This window comes from Lytechinus variegatus, chromosome 14 (genome assembly GCF_018143015.1).
Source record: "Lytechinus variegatus isolate NC3 chromosome 14, Lvar_3.0, whole genome shotgun sequence".
Taxonomy (NCBI): domain Eukaryota; kingdom Metazoa; phylum Echinodermata; class Echinoidea; order Temnopleuroida; family Toxopneustidae; genus Lytechinus; species Lytechinus variegatus.
In genome coordinates, this window is record NC_054753.1 from 25,990,103 (window position 1) to 26,011,426 (window position 21,324).

A 21,324-nucleotide genomic window follows, 5' to 3' on the forward strand; every position below is an offset into this window, starting at 1 on the left:
CAATGGAAAAATACAGCAAACTGCATGCCTAAATAATACTGCATTTCTACTTTCTCAGATCTTGCTAGGCATGCATCAGTAGCAAAATCATTGCAAAAAGGGATGGCATCATGAAAATAATGCTACCTAGGTATAAAACTTGACTTTGATATTTATAAATGTGACAAACTTTCAACATATCATGTAAATAATTGTTGCATCCCTATTCAAACATAATGCAGGGATCAAATTTAATAGCAGACTTGAAATGTACATGAAAAGCCTACAATTAGATAATAAGATAAAACACACAATTTCTAAAAAAATACAAAATCATATCTGCTTTATGTATTTCTTTAAGCTGGAAATAGCACAAGATCTTCTTATGTAAATCAAAACATTTGGAAATTCTCTTGTCAAAAGACATATATTTTTGTTATATTGAAAAAAATACCTGAATATATTACTGAATGTAGAACATCAAAGGGACAAGCAAAAATGTATACGAGCACATGTATGTCAGGAAAAGACAAAATAGAGATTTGTAAACAATACTACTAATTATAATGATATTAAATTTTAGAAAGTGCTTTACACTATGTTTTAAAAAAAAACTTAATTTGAAAGATTTTCTAATATTGTGTAATTTTCCAGGGTTATTCATGTATCTGTGAAGAATAAAATGAACAAGAATATTACCAACTGTTTTCTTTAACGAAAATCTAAAGGGATATGTTCATTAAATTGTCACAATATGAACCTACATTTTCAAGGATTAATGGTAGGCATAAAACAGGGTTGACGTAGTGTTTGAAAATGGGCGAGATCTTAATATGTTTTAAAGAATATGGATATGGTGTAGTATTGCTTTCAAACCTGTTTTCTTTAAAAGGACATTTGCCAAAACTTGGCTTAAGCAAAATTAGTTCTGATAAATAGTGAATATATAAGCCAATTCTCTCTCTTTTTCTCTCTCTATATATATTGCAACAATCCTTTTCTTTTGCCCTGCATTTGCAACAAAAGTCATATACGCAAGCTAAATGTTTTTTAGCAGAAATATGAACTTCAACTTTACAATGACTGTGCCATTTTGACAATCGTAATAATAAACATAAATGAAAATTCAACTTACCATCTTCACATGTTTCCTCGTCACCCTGTGGACGACCTTTCCGCATCTCCCCTTCGTAGCTCCGCCTCTTCTGCCTCAGCATACCAAATGTGGGTGTGGAAGTGGGTGAAGTGGGACTTTTGATCCCACCGCTGCCACCGCCAACATTCATGATGCCTTCAACCAGGAGTGCAGTGGTGCTGTGTCTCCTCCTAATACCAAGCCTTGATTGAAAATAATCATAATAATAATGATAAAAATAAATTTTAACAATGATAACGATGGTAGGTGGGGATGTTGGGGAAGAGAGACCCTTGATCCCACCGCTGCCACCGCCAACATTCATGATGCCTTTACCATGAGTGCAGTGGTGCTGTACCTCCTCCTGATACCAAGCCTTTAATAAAATAAGGATAATACAAATAATGCTAAAGTTTATAATGCTAATCATGATAATAATAATAATGATGATTTTGATAATGATAACAACAATAATAATCCAAATAGATATAATAATAAAAATAATAATTATAATAATCCTCTAAAATATGAGAATTTGAAATACTTTTTAAGGCTATAAGTGTATACAAATGTATACAGTAATTATTCTGTAGTAAAAGGAGTCCTGTACCTTTCTGCTAGGGAAGTGCGTCTCTTGGGCGAGGCCTGATGGGCGGGGCTTCCACCGGCCATGAGACTGACCTCTGTGTCAACGGACTTGGTTCGGCTGCGGCTCGGGGAAGAAGTGCTTCGTGTGATGGAAGCAGAGCGCAGGCCTTTACTGTTCTTGATGTATTTCTGTAAAAGAAGGATTAATCACTTTAAAATCATCACTTTAAAATCAATTTAGTCGAATTTACTGCAAAAATATATATATATTTTTTGCAATCTACTCCTTACTTTTAGGTTAACAAATAGTATTTACAATTTGTTACACAAAGGCAATTTTCAATGTGTAAGATTTAAAACAAAATGTAGGAAAATAATGCCCCATTAATGTAATTCCAACTATTTTTGTAAGAGTGTGTATTTGAAAGTTACTTGGATCACTTCATGTAACAGTTTTAACATAGAATTTAATATATTTTATAAAATATTGAAATGAGTCAATAATAGAAGTATGGCTACCAAATTGGACTAAAGCACTTAATAATGTGTTAGAAAACGTGATTAACAAGGTGCATGAGATATTATACAAATTTTATGTGCAATCTGTAAAGGGATAAATTGCTGTGGCAAAGGAAGAAATGCCAGGATGGGAAAACATTCATTGCAAATTCTCTATGATCATAACCGCATAATAAAACACATTGGTGTTATAAGACAAACCTTTTCAGTGAAGTCTTCAATGGTGACATGTACAAAGATCGTTGCATGGTCAAGACCTTCAAGATGAATGTGACGGTATCCTTAATGAAAAAAAAGGAATAATAATTATACATCAAATTGAACTAAAAATTATTCAGAGTGTTTTTATTTCAGTATGTTAAAGGGTAAGTTTGGTTTACTGGCCTTGATGTGTAATCACGTTCAAGATTTTTTTGATATATTACTAGCACTACCACAGTGTCAAATTACAAATATATATACACACCACCTTTTGAGGCAAACATCAAGTTTATGAATTTTCTATTTTTCTTTAGTCTGGTAAGGGGCCATTTTGATAACACTTAAAAAACAATTCTGAATAAAATGACCTTGGTCAAATTAAGATCAAGGTATCCCTCTGTTCAGGAACTAATATTCCAAATGCCAATTTTGGAATATCGTATGAAACCGAAAGGTTTGATGTGCCACCTACCTTGACAAAGGCTTGTAAAAGGGAAGGTTGCCTGACCAATGAAGTCTCTACCGATAGGATCTTCATCCCATACAACAAACCTGATGAGTGTAAGCTCTGGTAGAGTGATTGGGAATGTGACTACATAGTCCCAAACTGGATTGAAACCTGGAAAGAAAGGGCATTCAAGAAATTGGTTTACATATGAAATATTGAATGCAACAAGTATCCTTTGAATCAAAACCAAACATGATTATCCTTTTAAAACAATACTTCTGACCTATCCTACAATTAGACCCCCCACTCTGGTGGGGTTATTGGGATTTTTTTACTATGTAATCTGAAACTGGGTTGAAACACAGATAATACATAAAAAACAAATATATTTAAAATTTAAGCCTGGACCTACTGGATCCATGATCCAAAAAATCTAATAAAAAGAGTATCCTATGAATAAAATCCCATCTTAAAAAATAATCCTACAAACAAAAAATATCCTACTGAAGTATCCTACAGATACATGTAGGAGCCCGCATGTCATCCTTCAATAGTGTGCATGAACTTCTAAATAATAATATCATCACAGAACAGGCGGTAGTCAGCTTATTAAATGTATTGCTCCTTGCAACACTGAAGATTTAATCCAAAGATAAACACATACACACTCTATTTACAAATTGTTCTCACATTTTTCTTTTCTTATTCTGTCATGTACAAAATCATGATTAATTAGAATAAAAAATTAGTTTTTCTCTGTATGTGAAGACATGCAATATAACCCAAAGAAATTCCCTTTCATTTTATTACAGCTCAATCCCCTTTGCTCCATGCTCCAATCATAGCATGCCCAATTCAAGACATGAATAATCAGAGTGTGTCTTTGTCTGGAAGTGAATTTAACATATCCCAACCAATATGTTTTGTTCTTGAATGGTGCCCTCCTCAATCCCTTGTTTGTCATGTGAAATCCCAATTCAAATCATGTAAAAATCAAGTGGGTAGTGTAACCAGTCTCCTAAAATCTAACAAAAAGTACCAAGGGAGGATCTCAATAAAAAGTTGAAATGAAATTCGGTATTCAAAATGTAAAACGGTAAAGGTGGCTTATCTGAAATAACAGAATCTCCTTCTTCATACTAACACAATTTGAAGTCAAGTTGAAAAATGACAAGGCACAGGAGTTTTTCTTACACAACCATTTATTGGGGGACTGCTTGGAAGTTCCATAAAGATTGCACAATGTGCAATGCTGTAGAGGTGCCGTGGCCGAGTGGCCTAAGGCGCCTGGCTATACATGGAAAGTCCAGGGTTCGATCCTCGGCCGCAGCACCTATGCCCATGAGCAAAGCATTTAATCAACAATGCTCTTTTATCTTGCTTACAAATAAACGGAAATGGTATATGCATTATTGGTAACTAGGTGTGCACTTGTTTGAAAAAAAAACAATGTGCAATTCTCATGCTTGAGTAATACCCAAACTTGTTTTCAATCTCTCACTGAATTTCTTCTTTATTCAAATCAAATACTTATGTGAGTAATTGTAAATTATTATAAATTTTGACAAGTTATGCATCATTGTAAAGCTTAGGATGTGCTTTAGTGTAGCCCAGTGAATTAGTTTTCTGACTTTGAAACAGAGGGTTGTGGGTTCGAATCCCAGCCATCGTGTAATTTCCTTCAGCATGAAATATATCCACTTTTTTCTGCACTCAACCCAGGTGAGGTGAATGGGTACCCAGTAGGAAGATATTCCTTGAATGCTTGAGCGCCTAGGCAGCCCAGCTAAAGCCGGAGTAATAATAATACCTGGGCCACTGGGAGAACAGTTCTCCGAACTGAAGTAGCTTCCCTGGGTAAATATACCTATATCATTATTATTATTATTATTATTATAAAATCTCAAACTTAATTTTAGGCAACTGATTGTCGTTTTTCATTCATTCATTTTTTTTGGATGGGGGCAGGTCACAAATGTTCCTGCAAAAAGGTTGTTTTTGGGTAGCGTCCATCATGAATTTCAGGTACATTACCATTGTCTTGAACGGTCCTTGTCTGTGCCTTGGTGCAGTCCCCATTTAGACCTATCACTTCTACTTCCACATAGGGATCAATGATCTAACAAAGCAACAACAAAAAATCTCATTCAATGTTTTACGTTCTGATTTTAAAAAGGTCAAGAATTATATTTAAGGAAGACTAAATTTGTAATTTGCAATAGATGTCCTTTGAGGGAAAATGCATGATAGATGCACTCTCATAGATGGGGAGAAAAGAGGAATATTGCTTAAGTATACAAAAAAGGCTAGTCCATAATAAATGTAATTTAATAATTTGGGAATTGAGTGGAATATCACTCAAGTATACATATAAAACTTTGTAACAATGTCAAACATATCTATAGGTATTTTTCACTCTTAATGCTATGTATCTAATGTCAATTAAGTCAATTTATTACTCTTAATTGCCTTGTGATATTCTGATTTATCATGTCTAAAGCAACTGATATTGGTATGTTAGAAAGTTTGCAAATAACCAAGAAAACCTTGGATTTTATACCCTTATCTCAAATATGATTAAAGGGAAATATTTTTCATACATAGTTTGCAGGCTATTAAATCTAGTTTATTTAATGTCTGAACTGTATAATTATGCAAATAACAAGTTTACAAAAAAAAATATTTCTTATCAACATCAGTCATACCTCTCCACGTTCTCCAAGCAAGCTTTGTGGTGGTTTGGGAAGCTGTTGACCGCTGATTATATGAATGGTCAGCTGTTTTTTCTGGACACCCGCAATGGCATTGTTGGACGTTGGATCAAAATGGACTTTATCTGAGATAAGAAAAGCACAAGTTGAAAAGAAACATTGATGAAGGCCGATAGTATTTTAGGACAAAAAACAATGCACTGGACACTAATGCCATATGGGACAATATTTTTACATTTTTATTTTAAGAAGAGGATGCCAAAATATCTGGTATTGACTGCATGGATTGCAATGGCAAGAAAACTTGAAAGGCATCCAATAAAGTAAATGTAGAGGGGCAAACTACATTTAACGATAAAAATGTTTACAAATTGAAAACAAAAAGCTCAATTGTAATAAAGTGAAATATTGTGGGTTTTCATAAAGTGATGTGATAAATATTAAAAATCGATTATAACTTCATGTAACTCATTTGCCCCAGACATACAGTGACCCTCCATTGAACAAGTGATTGATCTATAATGCTACAAAGGCAATGGATTCAACTGGAAGCTCTATTGGATGAGTTGGTTAGGACAAGTAGTTTACTTAGCAAGTACCACTTGCTTACTCATGGAATACTCAGGGAGTGGAGGATGTGCATACATTGTGTGTGGACAAGACAGAATCCAATAAATAACATAATACTATAAATGAATAAGTGTTTTTTGCCAATTCACTATGAACTACAATCTCATCACTGAAACTCTCCCCACTCCCTGTGCAATAAATGTAAGGAAATTACCTTGTCTGAGGATGCTAGGTTTGAGTACATAACCACAGTTTCCATTGGCTCTAAACTTAGCTCTCAGTAATTGCATAGCACGGCCTTCAGTCTGGTAGTTGAGAGCAACTATAAGAGAAAAATACAGAAAAAAGGAAAATAAATTAATCTTGATTATCAAATAATTTCTTCACATTATTCCACCTTTATTTGTGTACTATAATGATAATAAAGGTATTACTACTTCTATTACTTCTTCTGCTACTACTGCTGCTACTACTTCTACTACTACTACTACTACTACTACTACTACTACTACTACTACTTCTACTACTACTACTACTACTACTTCTACTACTACTACTACTACTACTACTACTACTATTACTACTACTGCCACCACTACACTACCACTACATAACAATAAAAAAAACTTGGTTTATAGCACATATTACAATGAAATCCCCTAACCCTCTAATAATGGTTCATATTATCTATCATTTGCAGCATGTTTGGTGTGACACAATTCAATTTATATCTCCCAATTTCATGTTTTCATTTTCCTACAGAGGATAAGCTTTCAGCAAAGAATGTTCCAGGCATTGTTCTATTTCAGTCTATCATTCACTCACTATCCAAAAGATCTGAGTTATGCTCAAGTGTATTAAGTCCCATGCTTATTCATATCAGGAAGAATCAATTAAAAAGCAAGATAATGTCGTCAGCCGAGCATTCATTTTACGACGTGACTGCACAAAGATCCAATTGCAATGATATTGGAGAGTGTGCGCCAACCTGCAACACAAATCCAAATCTCAGACATTTATCTTCCTGCGATTCTCCTGCGCTTTTGATAATTTCAGTCAATCAGGCTTGTCCAAGACGATCATGTCACAACCAATGTGCCTGTGATGCAATTGCATAGAGATGCGATTATAAACTTGTTGCACAGAGATCTCAGTGCAATCGCATCACAGAACTTTACACTGGGCTTAACTCACACAATGAAAGTGTAACATTGGTGTAAAAACTTACAAAAAATAAATTAAATAAAATGACTTTAGAATAAATTTGAAGAGGTACTTAACTAGTTGGCACCCGCAGTTCCAGAGGGTCTGAGGATTGAAATTACTGGAGTCGATCCGATAAGCCGATGGGTAGACTCTACAGAGGTTGTGCGTGGTGAAGTTTGCAAAGTCCGGAGCTCTTGTCATGGCTAGATTGTTTGCTCTCATCTCACCAAGCGAGGGCAGCTCCCAACATGGCACTGAAAAAAAAGGAAAGATTAATATTCACAAATAGTTACTTGCGATTTAAATTGTCTCGATTTGGTTAATTACATACAATAACTGGCAAGGAATATTGACTATTTTCCCCATTACGTTTTCAATTGATATAAAAGATAAATAGAAATTGCAAAACACATGGATTCAGCACTATTATTATCAAAGGGCTATCGTTTAGGTAGGTCCTCGCTATTAGATTCCCTCCAACGTGAGATCCGTGATAGTAGGTCTATCATACTAATCAAGATTAAACAAAAAATTACAGAAGTAATTATTTTCATCAATAATATAGGTATGATAAATCTGTGCACCTTTGTTATTTTGTTTGCTCCCCTTTCTCTTAATTGTGCGCCTTGAGCATCTCTGCCGAGGTGGAGATAGCGCCTTATAAATCACATTTATTATAATTTGCAAGTATCATTACTATTATCATCAATATCACTATTATTAGTACTTCTATTAACATCTCAAATTTCATCATTACCTATTACCAGCATTACTAATTTTACCCAATCCCAAGGACAGGTTTCATTTTGTTAGTTCTCTAAGTTGTTACTAACAAATTTCAAAGTTTTCTTATGCAGTCAGGTAAACAATAATCCTCCTTAATTGAGTGAAGTACACCAGATCACTAAACCACTCCTAAACAACTTTAAAAAGGCCAACTATTTAAAACTATTTGAAAATAAGAAAAAATTCCCTGTATTATCAGGGAAGCTCTTAGATGCAACATAGGTTGGCCCCATAACGTAAAGCTTTGATTGTGGGGCTTATTCTACCATTGATTGCATTGACTATTGTGCGTTATCAATCGTAAAATTAGCCACACAATTAATTGCAAGGCTTCTTGTTATGGGGCCCAGGCTTGAATATGTGACCCTGTCTTAAAGGAGAAACTTACATCAGGGGCCGTAAACATAAATCATAGTGATTGATCATGGGCTGTGTAATGACTGATTGCATTGAATATTGTGTATGATCACTTGTCAAAAATGAGCCCCACAATCAATGGCAGAGCTTCATGTTATGGGGTCCAGGCTTGAGGATATGTTACCCTGTCTTAATGGAGAAACTTACATCAGGGACTGTTAACATAAAGCATAGTGATTGATCATGGGCTGATTTCAATGACAGATTACATCAAATATTGTGTATGATCACTTGTAAAAATAGCCCCACAATCAATCGCAAAGCATTGTGTTATGGGTCCCAGCCTTGAAAATATGTGACCCGTCTTAATGGAGAAACTTACATCAGGGACTGTTAACATAAAGCATAGAGATTGATCATGGTCTGATTTCAATGACTGATTGCATTGAATATTGTGTATGATCAATTGTAAAAATGAGCCCCACAATCAATGGCAAAGATTCATGTTATGGGTCCCAGGTCTGAAGATATGTGGACCTGTCTTAATGGAGAAACTTACATCAGGGACTGTTAAAGCATAGAGATTGATCATGGGCTAATTTCAATGACTGATTGCATTGAATATTGTGTATTATCAATCATAAAAATAAGCCCCACAATCAATGGCAAAGCCTTATGTTACAAGGCTAAGGACTGAAGATATGAGACCCTGTCTTAATGGAGAAACTTACATCGGGGACCGTTAAAGCATAGTGATTGATCAGGGGCTGATATAAATGACTGATTGCATTGAATATTGTGTATGATCAATTGTAAAAATGAGCCCCACAATCAATGGCAAAGATTCATGTTATGGGTCCCAGGCCTGAAGATATGTGGCCCTGTCTTAATGGAGAAACTTACATCAGGGACCGTTAAAGCATAGTGATTGACCATAGGCTGATTTCTACAATTGACTGATTGCATTGAATATTGTGTATGATCAATTGTAAAAATGAGCCCCACAATCAATGGCAAAGATTCATGTTATGGGTCCCAGGCCTGAAGATATGTGGACCTGTCTTAATGGAGAAACTTACATCAGGGACTGTTAAAGCATAGAGATTGATCATGGGCTAATTTCAATGACTGATTGCATTGAATATTGTGTATTATCAATCATAAAAATAAGCCCCACAATCAATGGCAAAGCCTTATGTTACAAGGCTAAGGACTGAAGATATGAGACCCTGTCTTAATGGAGAAACTTACATCGGGGACCGTTAAAGCATAGTGATTGATCAGGGGCTGATATAAATGACTGATTGCATTGAATATTGTGTATGATCAATTGTAAAAATGAGCCCCACAATCAATGGCAAAGATTCATGTTATGGGTCCCAGGCCTGAAGATATGTGGCCCTGTCTTAATGGAGAAACTTACATCAGGGACCGTTAAAGCATAGTGATTGACCATAGGCTGATTTCTACAATTGACTGCAGTGATTATTGTGTATAATCAATCCTAAGATTAGTCTTACCATCAATTACATAGCTTTAGGTTACAGGGCCCTTGGGTCTTTATCACAAAGCTTAGAAATCATCCTAAGAGAATATCTTTATGATTGATTGCATGGACCACAATGTACAATAAATCGTGAAAATCAAGTGTACAATCAAATGCTAACCTTTGTATAACAGGGCCCTGGAGTGCTTGATTTGGTCAGTTAATAACCCTAACTAAACCAAAGGTGAATGGCAAACTCTTTACACCTACTGTTTTATGGGAAGCCTTTAAGAGATACCATGTCAGGTGTATAACACTAGGATACTAATATTACCATGACCAAACCATGAAACTTTGACTGCTAAACCCTTAACACATACTGTTCTCTTAGAAAACCTTATCAGGAGCAGCAGATCTGGTGTACGACACTTAATTTGCAAAATAACCAATTCTAAACCATGCTTAAAAGTCAAACTGCATTCATTGAACCCCTCACTAGGAGCAGAACACCTGGTGTAGTACAGTAAAGTGGTAAAATAACCACTATTAAACTAACTAAAGATAAATAAGAAACCATTAACATATATTTTTCCTCTGAAAAGCCCTTATTAGGTGCAACAGATATGGTATTCTACACTAAATTGGTACATTACCCAATTTTGAATAATAATTGAAATGCCAAATTTCCACTTATTTTCAGAGAAGCCCTTTAAACTGGTGTATACAATAAGTAATCAACATCCACTTCTAAACCACACTTAAAAGTCAAACCATTTCCACATACTGTTTTCAGGGAAGCCCTTGAAGGCAACCGATCTGGTGTACTTGACAAGATCGGATAGCTGTCTTGAGAGAACGAACGCCCTCTTCCGGTTTGTGGAGCTGAGTCGTTGTTTCCGATGCTCTGCATGTTGGTTTTCATTAGTGCACCCTTCTAAGTCATCGTCACGGGAAGATGAGCGATCAAATTCCATACTGCTGTTGTTGTCCGACTCTGATGAGTGCTGAAGCTTGGCTCTCCTCTGAAATAATGAAATCAATGAAGAGAAAATTGAAGACAATGTTCATTGATAGTTTGATTCCTAGTACAATCATTTCTTCTTTTCTAATATCTTCCCCAACGTTGTCTGTTATTATTTCACATTTAATTTATTTATTTTTTTAAAATATGCTATATGTCTATGATATGTACCTGTTACATCGAAATTGTACATTAATTTTTACACTACTGCCCGCATCGACAGTTATGCGTCATGACCTGGGACGATCTCAACTTTTATTATGTTTTGAATTGACCTCGTAAATTTCTTTCCTTTATTGTGATTTCAATAAAGTGATATCAATTCAATGACAAGATTGGGTGAAAAATGATTATCAGCTTTATTGCTTGGACATGCTCCTAGCAGAATTATCTTTATCATCATTATCATCATCTTCTTCATTACCAGCATCATCACCACCACCACCACAGTCATCATCATCCTCCTCCTCCTCCACCTCCTAATCATCATCACTACTATCATTGTTACTATCATAGTTGTTATTATCATCATATTACTATCATTGAATAAACTTACTCTAGTGGCTTTTAACTTTTTGAAGGTTCCTGTGAGACCTGTTCTGCCATTCCTGGAAGCCTTGTTTTCAGTATTCTTTTCCTTAAGCTAAAAGTTGGAACAAAGTAAAAGGAAGATATTTTCATTTATTAGTTTATTCTGTTATCAAACATAACCATATATTAAATTATACCTGTTTTTTCATTACTCAAATACTATTATTTTTACTTCAGGTTATTAAAATTTGGGGTTGAAAAATCATCACTTCTAACAAACTTTATTCATGTAGTATATTTTATACAACATGCTAACAGACATATATACCAATGCTAAAAATATATATACCAATATATACCAATGCTAAAAAATCGTCATCACTGTGCAATATTATTCATTTAATTCATTCTCATTCTTCCATTGTAAAATACCGATGCAGAATATAATGTTAAACTGGATAAATAGTTGAGAGGATGGAACATATATGAAAATCCATAGCCAGATATATTTTCAGTCAGTTCACATCATTATTCAAATCATGTATTTTGATACATGATATAACAATTTTATTTTTATTCCTTTGAAGTTATGCACTTTTACGTAATACAAAAATATTTTTTCTTACGATTGAAGAAGAATATAAGGTGACTGATTCTGATATACATGTAATGAAGCAGTACTGTTATGAAATGAGAAAAAAAGCTACAGGATTTTGAACTAAATACTGATTTAAATTTATATCTCAAAGATTACTCAAATGTCATATACACTTTTCAAATTGTGTCAAATACACTTTCAACGACCTCAGAAATATGACAAAGCTCTACAATTCGGATCTATAAGGCATATGGAGAGATCTAGAAACTATAGAGTTCTACGGACTAAGAGGGCTGCTTTATATTAGCATGGAGAATAAAAAGGCAAGCGAAGTGTCAGTTTAATTTTGGCAGAATAAAAGATGAAATGCTGGGTGTGCAAGATGAAGAATATGACTTTTCCCTTCATCTTCTGTTTGTAGTACCCTTTTTGAATAAGACAGCGCAATTTCTAAAAGCAACTTAATGAAAATATAGTTAGACATGAATCCAAAATACACGCTCATGTTAAGAAGTAATAATTCATTACATGTTTAACAAATGATAGGTGACCAGCCACCCCAAACCCACAATAATTGTGAAAAATGAATTTTCAATATTTTCCTTGAGTTAAAAAGAGCATATCATAAGCTTTAAAATGATATATAACTTATCAAAATTAATCAACAATAACCCACATAAAGTACTTAATTGAATGCAGAAGAAAGCTCTAAAAAATAAAGAGAAAACAATGCTTTAAGTTTGGGGTTCACTCAAGCATGGGATGCGATTACTTCGAAATCTCAGGGAAACTCCCAGACCAGTTTACACTCACTTATATCAAAGAAAGTATATTGTTTTCTATTCAATTTTACAAATAAAAATTTTGACAGTATGAAGAAGAAGAATTACTCTTTTAGACAATTTATTATTTTTTGTCTGCCTTTTAAAAACCAAATTACTATTTTGGCTATTTACAGAGAACCTTACCCGGCCACTCATTGTTGGATTTGGGGTGTCTGGTCACATCTACACCCATTACTTTGTGTTGCTGATTGAGCAACTAAGCATGTAAATCAATTACATGTATCTAGGACCCAGCGCAGAGGGATGCAATCAAACAAAACTTCATTTCCAACCAATAAAATGCATGTATAAGGGACTTGCCATTGATTGTTTGAACTGCATTTAAATGAAAATTTTTCTGAAACAGGCAGCTGATCCGTAACCAAGAGAGTGTTGCAAGAAAATCAATTTCGAAACCAAGTTGCAAATTTACAGATCAATTTCAACTAATGCAAATCAGTATATAGTTGCCGATATATAATAAGAATCAGACCAGCAAACAATTACAAATCTGCAAGACTTATGATTGATTTGGGGACCTAAAATGGACTTGCAATTGATTTCTTGCAAGTTTCTTGCAACATACCATTAGTTTGTGTTGCAGGCCCCTTATATTAAATTTGGCAGAGGTGGATTATTTCATATTTAGCTTTCCATTAAGAAATTATGAGGACTAATCACCATGATTGCTATGATCATCAAGAAAGCAGAATTTTAACATATAATAAGAGCCTTAGTGATTATTTACCCCCCAAAATTATTTAATCAGGCAAAATGTTTATATACACATGGGAGTCTCTGTTAACCAGTAAAATATTTTATATAATGATTTTTGGGGATGGTACTCCATGAAAACGATGCTCTGATTTAATCTGGCTATACAATAAGGTTGTAATTGCAGCAAAGGTGTAAATACAAAAAAATATTTATGAAAAATATTTTTAATGTTTCCAGATGAACAAGAATATTGAGATTTAGCAAAATCACGTAACACATAGCTACATGTACATAATTTTTGTTTATATGTGGTTATATTTGTTATAAATTGACAAACAAGGCAAGAGAGATGGAGAAAATGGTGTCCAGTACCCCATCTTACAAAGATTTGTGATTGATGCGATCAATTGCAACTACGGATGGCCAGCAACGTCAATGTGTAAAATGCTTGTTTGTTCAAAAAATGTCCAGATATGAATGTACATCCATAAATTTATTGATTTCTTGACAATTTGGTGAGTTCTCTTTTGTTTACAAAGGACATTTTTCAAATTTCCTGCAGAAGAAATTATGACACTGATGGATTTCCATACAAAGTTATGATTGATTGGATCAGTTGTACCTCTTTGTAAGATGGGGCCCAGTTCTAAAATGGACTGTAAATGTAAAACCAGGGGCACACTCCATACATATGACATATTACACATACAATGTAAAAAATGAAGAGCTAATTCAGCACTTACAGTGCTTGTATAGTGACTGCACTACGAGTGCTTATTTTTTAGTTTAAATTTGAACTAGAAAATTAGCCCTCGTAGTGCAGTCACTATACAAGCACTGTAAGTACTACATTAGCACTTCATTTTTTTTTACAGTGTATGACACATTTTAAAAAAGCATTTTGAATTAAATGCGAAGGTTCCAAGAAAAATGATTTGTTGAAGTTCGGCATAAAGCTGGAGACACTACAGTCAGAATACCAAATTGCTTCAAGTATTGTGGTCAGAGTAAAGTTCATATCAGCTTCAAGTCATTGGCAATGATAATGTCAATACGACCCAAACTGACTTTTTATTCCAACAGGCAGGCTTGAAATAAACTTGAGTTCTGATTTCAACATTCATACCAAAATTCATATTTTTGATCATTCAAATTTCATAAATTGGAATTAAATTCAGAGAGAAACGGAGTGTGAGCCAGGCTTTAAGCAGACAAGTTATTGGCCAAAGTGATGAAATTGTTCCCGGTAGCATCCTGATGACAAATAGTCATATACTCAATCCAACAGTCCATCATGACTAAACATATTCCATCTTTTCTTTACCACCCTGGTAATCTTTAGCACCTAAAGGCCTGGTCCCACTGTACTTACGGATGCAGAGATGATCTAAAACGGAAAAGAATCTTTCCATCCTTTGGAAAACATTATGTATCTTTGTGCACACTTTGCATACGTGTTTCATACGCTTTATATCCATTGGGCATCCGTCCACTGTGATTTCATTGTTTGCCCATTTTGTCCATTGTCGGGATCGGGTGAAAGCGGATGGAGCCACCCCAAAATTTTGTTTGTCCGCTGTATCCGTTACAAGTACATTTTGTGTCCGTCGGCTAGTGGGACAAGGCCTTTAAAAAGGTATTTGCATTACATTTCAGAAAGAATCCCATTCAGTATCTCTCAAGCAAGCAACTCTCTTGAATTCCCAAATTGCTTTGTAAATTTATACTAATATGGGAGAATGTGCAACATAAGATGCTGAGCAGGATTCTTACTGAGAGACATTACTCAAACTTTTATCAAGATGCATAAAAATCACTCAAATACATCATCACACCACTCAGGCTTTTAAACTTCTGTACACTTTCAGAACAACTATTTTGCTCAAAATGTTTAGACTTTTTAGGGTAGAGCGGATCCAGGATTTTCTAATAGTGGGGCATATTTTTCTGAGGAAAAATTTGGCAAGCTTTCAAAGGGGGAGGGGTGCACACTTCTGTTTTAAAGGCATTTTTACATTACAAATTCTAATTTTGCTTTGCTCCCCTCTGGATCTGGCAGTGAGTTCCAGATAGGTACAAGCAACAATAATGTCTCCAAAAATGTTTTTAATCATGTGTCCAATTGATGGTGGGGGATTATAATTAATCAAATACATAAACATTGTTTTTCATTACATGTAAGCATCACATCAAAAACATTCAAACAACACAATGTACTTGGGTATATGAAGATTATTTCAGGATTTTATTCAAACCGAACTAATTACTCAATTTATCTTAAACTCGAAGACAGGGTCCAAGGTCTGTTGTATTCTGGGTAATGTGCAAGGAATACAGTAAATTACCAAGGAGGACTGATGTTGAGACTGGATTAAACTGCAATCTGTTATCAGTGGGGTCAGGGAAGGAACTTTAAAAATACAAGATTAGGGTGGAAATTTTACTGATATATTGGGCAGGGAAAACAGGAAAAAGGAGGTTACACACATGGATCATTAGTTTTCTAAAATATGGACATCATACGTAAAATGCGCCAATCTTGATTGGTGCTTTCATGTTTATCTGCAATCAAAATACGAACAATTGGAAGGAATATGCTTAAGTGATTTTCCAATTTTTTTTAGTTTGTAATGATATTTTTTAACATCTTGTTAGGAGTAAAACAAAAATTAAATTCACCCTCTAAGTAATAATCAACTTTTAATCATGGGCATCAAAACGAAAGACAAGACAACTTATATAATACAAGTAGGTAACTCCGCTGCCCTCAGTTGAATGAGCAAATTATCACAATAGCCCCCTCCCTAAAATTGTCACCACCCCAAATTGCCGAAATGACATTTGGTCCTGCCTCATTTGCTCCTGTCTTAACATCTCAGCAGGCATATTGTCAGATTTAGGATTGTAATTAGAGTTTTTAGCTCAGAATAATGTAAACCTGGTAGAGATAATCGTTAGGGTTTATTTGGTTTTGGAGTTTAGGATTTATGTTCGGCTTAACATGCAGATTGTTCCATCAGAGCAATCGTCGCCAGAGAAAGTGTCGTGGAAACCCCAAATCCTGTTCAATCATTAACAGGAGCTTATCACTTCTGATAAATACAAGAGACATGTATCATGACGACACATCTTAGCAATGTGTTAGATTAGAAGGCAATAGGTTCATGCAAGGCTTATGGATGAAAAATGTTAGTGATGAAAGGCGGCATGTGCAATGAAAAGATAAGCAGACATACAAACCTCGGTTGCTTCTAGAAGGGCTCTCAATCTCTCTAATCGCTGCGTGCAATAATCAGTGATAAATAATACAGACATACACAATGAATTTAGGGAAAATTTCACAGAAAGATGTGAATAGAATTCTTTTTTTGTGATTGACGTGCAAAACCGATATTTACAATAATAACAATTAAGTGTGTGCATCTACATGAGATATCTGAAAAGAATGGAATATGAATAGATGTTTTGGAGAAATTCTATTTCTAAATGATGTCGTAATAGCTGTACATGCTTCACAGAATTAAAATACAATATACAAATTATTTACACACAGCCAAAATAAATCACAGAAAAAGAAGTGATCCTGAAAGAATCTTAATTGACATCAGACAAATCCAATGTCCATAACAAAGAATTATTCTATTGGGTAATTCCATAGCATATGTACATCCAGGGCTTCATAACACAAAGATTAGCAATTGATTGTACGCTTGATTTTCACGCGTGATTGCACATTGTAGTCAATGCAATCGATCGTAGAATAATGTTCTACAATCAATGCTAAGCTTTGTGTTAAGGGCCCATGAACCCCTATGTGGGCCCTTGTGTAGTTCACTTGAAAAGGTGCAATGGTTTCAAATCAGTATAGCTTGAGTATTTCACTAAATGAAGTAATGATGGAGAAAAATGGGGAGTTGGATGTACCAAATCATTTAAATATTGTACCGAATTGGCATATCATGAAATTCTGACAAAATATTGATGAAGTAAGTGAAAATACCTGTCGGTCATAGTATAATATACATTACTTTTTCTGCATCTTTTTAAAATAAATTTGTACATGACTTGAGAAAATCTTTTCATATACGGGTATACAGATATAGGAACTGATAGATATTAATCCTTTATGATATATCTGTAATACTGCCTCCCCCCTCTCATCATTACCTATAAGTTGGGTGAGGTTTTGTGATTGTGGGTGTGTATGTGGGGATATGGGTGTGTTTGTAGGTTATATTAAATGGAAAATAACAAAATCTACATAAAAATGTGTATAATTATTACTTGTTAGTTCTGTGTTAATTCTAAAGATCTTGATATCACTTTTGGTGGCAGCAGTGGGATCGAAATGGCATTGGTACATATTTGATAACACTGTACATCTGCTTTTAATGCTTATGATAACCATATTACTTGTAACATGATTTATTATACTGCTTATAAGTGCCACAGGCAGTTTCACATTACAAAACTTAATGTATACAAGCATCTGCACTTCTAATTTGATTTTTAGAACAAAGGTTGAACTCAATTTAACTGGACTAGTTAAGGGAAAAAAAATCAGCTCGATTTTCTGAGAAGAAAAATTAGTCAGGAATATGTAATTGGTGCCATGCATTTTTCACAAAACGGGTACATATACAAACACATTTCCCCCTTTTGGAGTCTATTAATGATATCCAAATCTAATGAAGCATCATATGGTTTTAAAAATGGTGTCTAAACCCTATGGCAGTGACCAGTAATGAGTTGAATTCAACACGCTACCGGATTCACAGCTGTGATGGGGCTACCTTGCCTTTTATAAAGAATACAAACTACAGGTATCAATGTAAGATTTAGTATCTAAATGAATGGAACCTAAACATAAACCTATATGAATGAGCAAATGACGATAGTGAATCTGCTCTACTTGTATATTTGGGATGCTGGAAACTATTCTTTTTCCATGGATTTACTATGTACGTGTGTACTCTCACATTTTGTATATATCTGCTGATAACCTTATTTTCAGGCCGACTTCCTGTTTTTCCAAGCTTGACAATTGGAGGGAAAAAAGAGAGATATTCTTTAAAATCATAAAGTGAGAACTGACATGCTTGACAACATGTAAACTATGATAATGACTATCACATGCATGGCAAGATCATTTCAATTATCAGAAATTTGAAAATTAAAAAAAAGGAAGAAATCTCTGAAATAGAAGGATTTCATAGATAGATCTTGATCAAAAGGAAACAGTCACAGATCCTATCCTCAAATATCCATCAATTCTAATAGTGTAGAGCGATTATGATTGTGTCAATTGATGCAAAATTATTCAAACTATGTATAAAGCAAAATGTTTAAATCTTAAAACACTACAGAAATATAATCTGTAACTGTTGGAATCCATAAAATAAGGAAGAAGTGGAATATTTTGTAATTAAAACATTTTTTCTATTTCATACTACAACCAGTAGCGATACCTATTTCCTTGTCTTCCTCGTACATCATCATAACAAAATGACAATCGGCATAAACATTTTTGAAAATACTTTTGCATACCTGTTTTCTACATTACAGAATCTAACTGTACCAAAAAGAAGTCTTGAGATGAATAGCCTAACATATTATAGTTTTTACTAATGCCTTAACAGGGGTGTGTTATCATATGTTATTCCATACCTTGTGTGCTATCCTCTGCCATGCCTGTTGCGATGGTGAGATAGGTTTCTTCCTCATCAAGGCAAGCTGTGCCATGGCAATGGATTCAAATTTGCTTCTCGTCTCTGTCTTTTCCAACTGGAGAAGGAAATGTAAAGAAGTGAATACGTGAAATGATAACAGTAAATACCAATGTAATAAACAGTTCTTGTATAGTGCATATCACATTTTGATTATTACGTATCTATGCACTTTTAAAGGACTTGGATATTATTACCCCGGCTTTAGCTTGGCTGCTGTTATTACTTACAGCACACCAGCATTTTCTGGTACCCATTTACCTCACCTGGGTCGGGTCAAGTGTAGCAGAGTGTAGATAAATTGCTTGCTGAAGGAAACTTTGCCAGCAAATTAGCCAAAATAGTAAGGAGAAAATTGTTAGAGGCCATACCATCCAAAGACAATCAAAAATATAATTTCAAGGTTGAATTCTTTTCTCTTGGATAAAAATATCATATTTGATTTAAAGATAACAGGCATTGTTAATGGCTGTAGGTTAAAAGAGGGGCCACTGGGAGAACAGTTTTCAGGACTGAAGTGGCTACATTGGGTAAATATACTTTTATTATAATCATGATCATTATCATATTATTATTATTATTATTATTATTATTAAAAGGTTTGATTTACCTTGAAATCTTCATCGAGTTCATCAGCACTGTCTTCCTCACTCACTTCACCAGCCTCAAGATCAGCATCATGGTCTAATGGAAGCTTCTTGGCCTAGGAGATAAAAAACAAGATGCGATACAGTCAAGAGAAAGATCAGAGAGAGAGGAAAGAGGGAGGAAGGGGGGGGGGGCAGAGAAGGAATGGACAAGAAAAAGAGAAAATTGTAAAGAAAAGTAAGAAAAGCAATGATAATAAATTGGTGCTTACATTATAAAGCGAACAACATATTAAAACTGCTCTTTATGTTTTGCATACACAGCTCTCCAAATTCAGAGTACAATAGAAATAAATGTTATAAGATGCCTTTTAAAATGATTTATCTGATGTACTGGACCTTCGATGAGCTGACAAACTGTTCCACTATTTGGGACCACAAAGAATCAAACAATCAAATAAAAAATGCTTAAGACTGAGAGAAATAATTTACACCAAATGGGTTAAAATAAAGAAGATTTCAATAACAATTAGATGATATCGGTGTCATAAAAAATGCTAAATGCCAAATACACAGAGAATAGATAAAATAAATTAAAGAGTGTAGACTTAAAGAAGAAAACAAAAAATAAATTTAAATTAATGGCAGGTTACAATCTACTGTTAAGTATAAATGACTTGAGTTAAGCCGATCGATTGACTGGGACTGTGGGAGCATATTTGGCAAAAGAATATGAAAACAAAAAAATCTGAAACCCACCTTGATGAGGATTTTATATTTGAGTGAATCAGGAGAGGGAAGACCGTCAGGACCCCTTTCAGGTGGACTCGATATGATCAGCTGATCTAAATTGTTATATCAAGTTAAGGATCCATTACCCATAATGCAACATTTTGAGCAGTGAGGTCTTGTAATACAGGCCCAATGGAATGATAACATACTAATTTTGGTGTTTTGTAGATTACATATTTTAAGTTCGTTTTCCGTCTGTCTCTTGTATATAGGTTATATTTATTAGTATTGGAACTAAGTTTAGGGACTTGCCTTTTTTTACAAGCTCCACTTTTCTTGGCAAGTCCCTCCGTTCAGTTGATTTATCTTCAATATTTGTTATGAAATGTCATTGAACTGTCAGTATTATTTTGAACATATACAGATGCATTTACACTGTTAATTTGATTATATCATTGTTTGAACAGAAATAAATAAATCTCATCTAATCTAATTAACTGCTCAATACATTCACAACAAAGTGATTCAAGCAATAAAACAAGCACCTTCCTCTAACAACATTTTTCTCTATACACTTGTTATCTATACAAACAAAATCATAG

At 34.4% G+C, this 21,324-nt stretch overlaps 1 protein-coding gene across 2 annotated transcripts in view; it reads right to left on the reverse strand.

The window, feature by feature from the left end:
- The window catches only part of LOC121427179, a 71,788-nt gene that overhangs the window by 9,929 nt on the left and 40,535 nt on the right, over positions 1–21,324 (reverse strand). The window contains exons 10-23 of one of the 2 annotated variants that reach the window (XM_041623444.1): positions 20,750–20,835; positions 20,014–20,106; positions 19,345–19,461; positions 16,918–16,956; positions 11,564–11,650; positions 10,771–11,008; positions 7,432–7,611; positions 6,366–6,473; positions 5,576–5,706; positions 4,905–4,989; positions 2,895–3,041; positions 2,423–2,502; positions 1,725–1,891; positions 1,115–1,317 (exon numbers count right to left, since the gene is read on the reverse strand). In XM_041623444.1, the coding sequence (XP_041479378.1) occupies positions 1,115–1,317; positions 1,725–1,891; positions 2,423–2,502; positions 2,895–3,041; positions 4,905–4,989; positions 5,576–5,706; positions 6,366–6,473; positions 7,432–7,611; positions 10,771–11,008; positions 11,564–11,650; positions 16,918–16,956; positions 19,345–19,461; positions 20,014–20,106; positions 20,750–20,835 (1,761 nt within the window). The remainder of the gene's footprint in view (positions 1–1,114; positions 1,318–1,724; positions 1,892–2,422; positions 2,503–2,894; positions 3,042–4,904; positions 4,990–5,575; positions 5,707–6,365; positions 6,474–7,431; positions 7,612–10,770; positions 11,009–11,563; positions 11,651–16,917; positions 16,957–19,344; positions 19,462–20,013; positions 20,107–20,749; positions 20,836–21,324) is intronic. The other variant, XM_041623445.1, reaches the window with a different exon arrangement.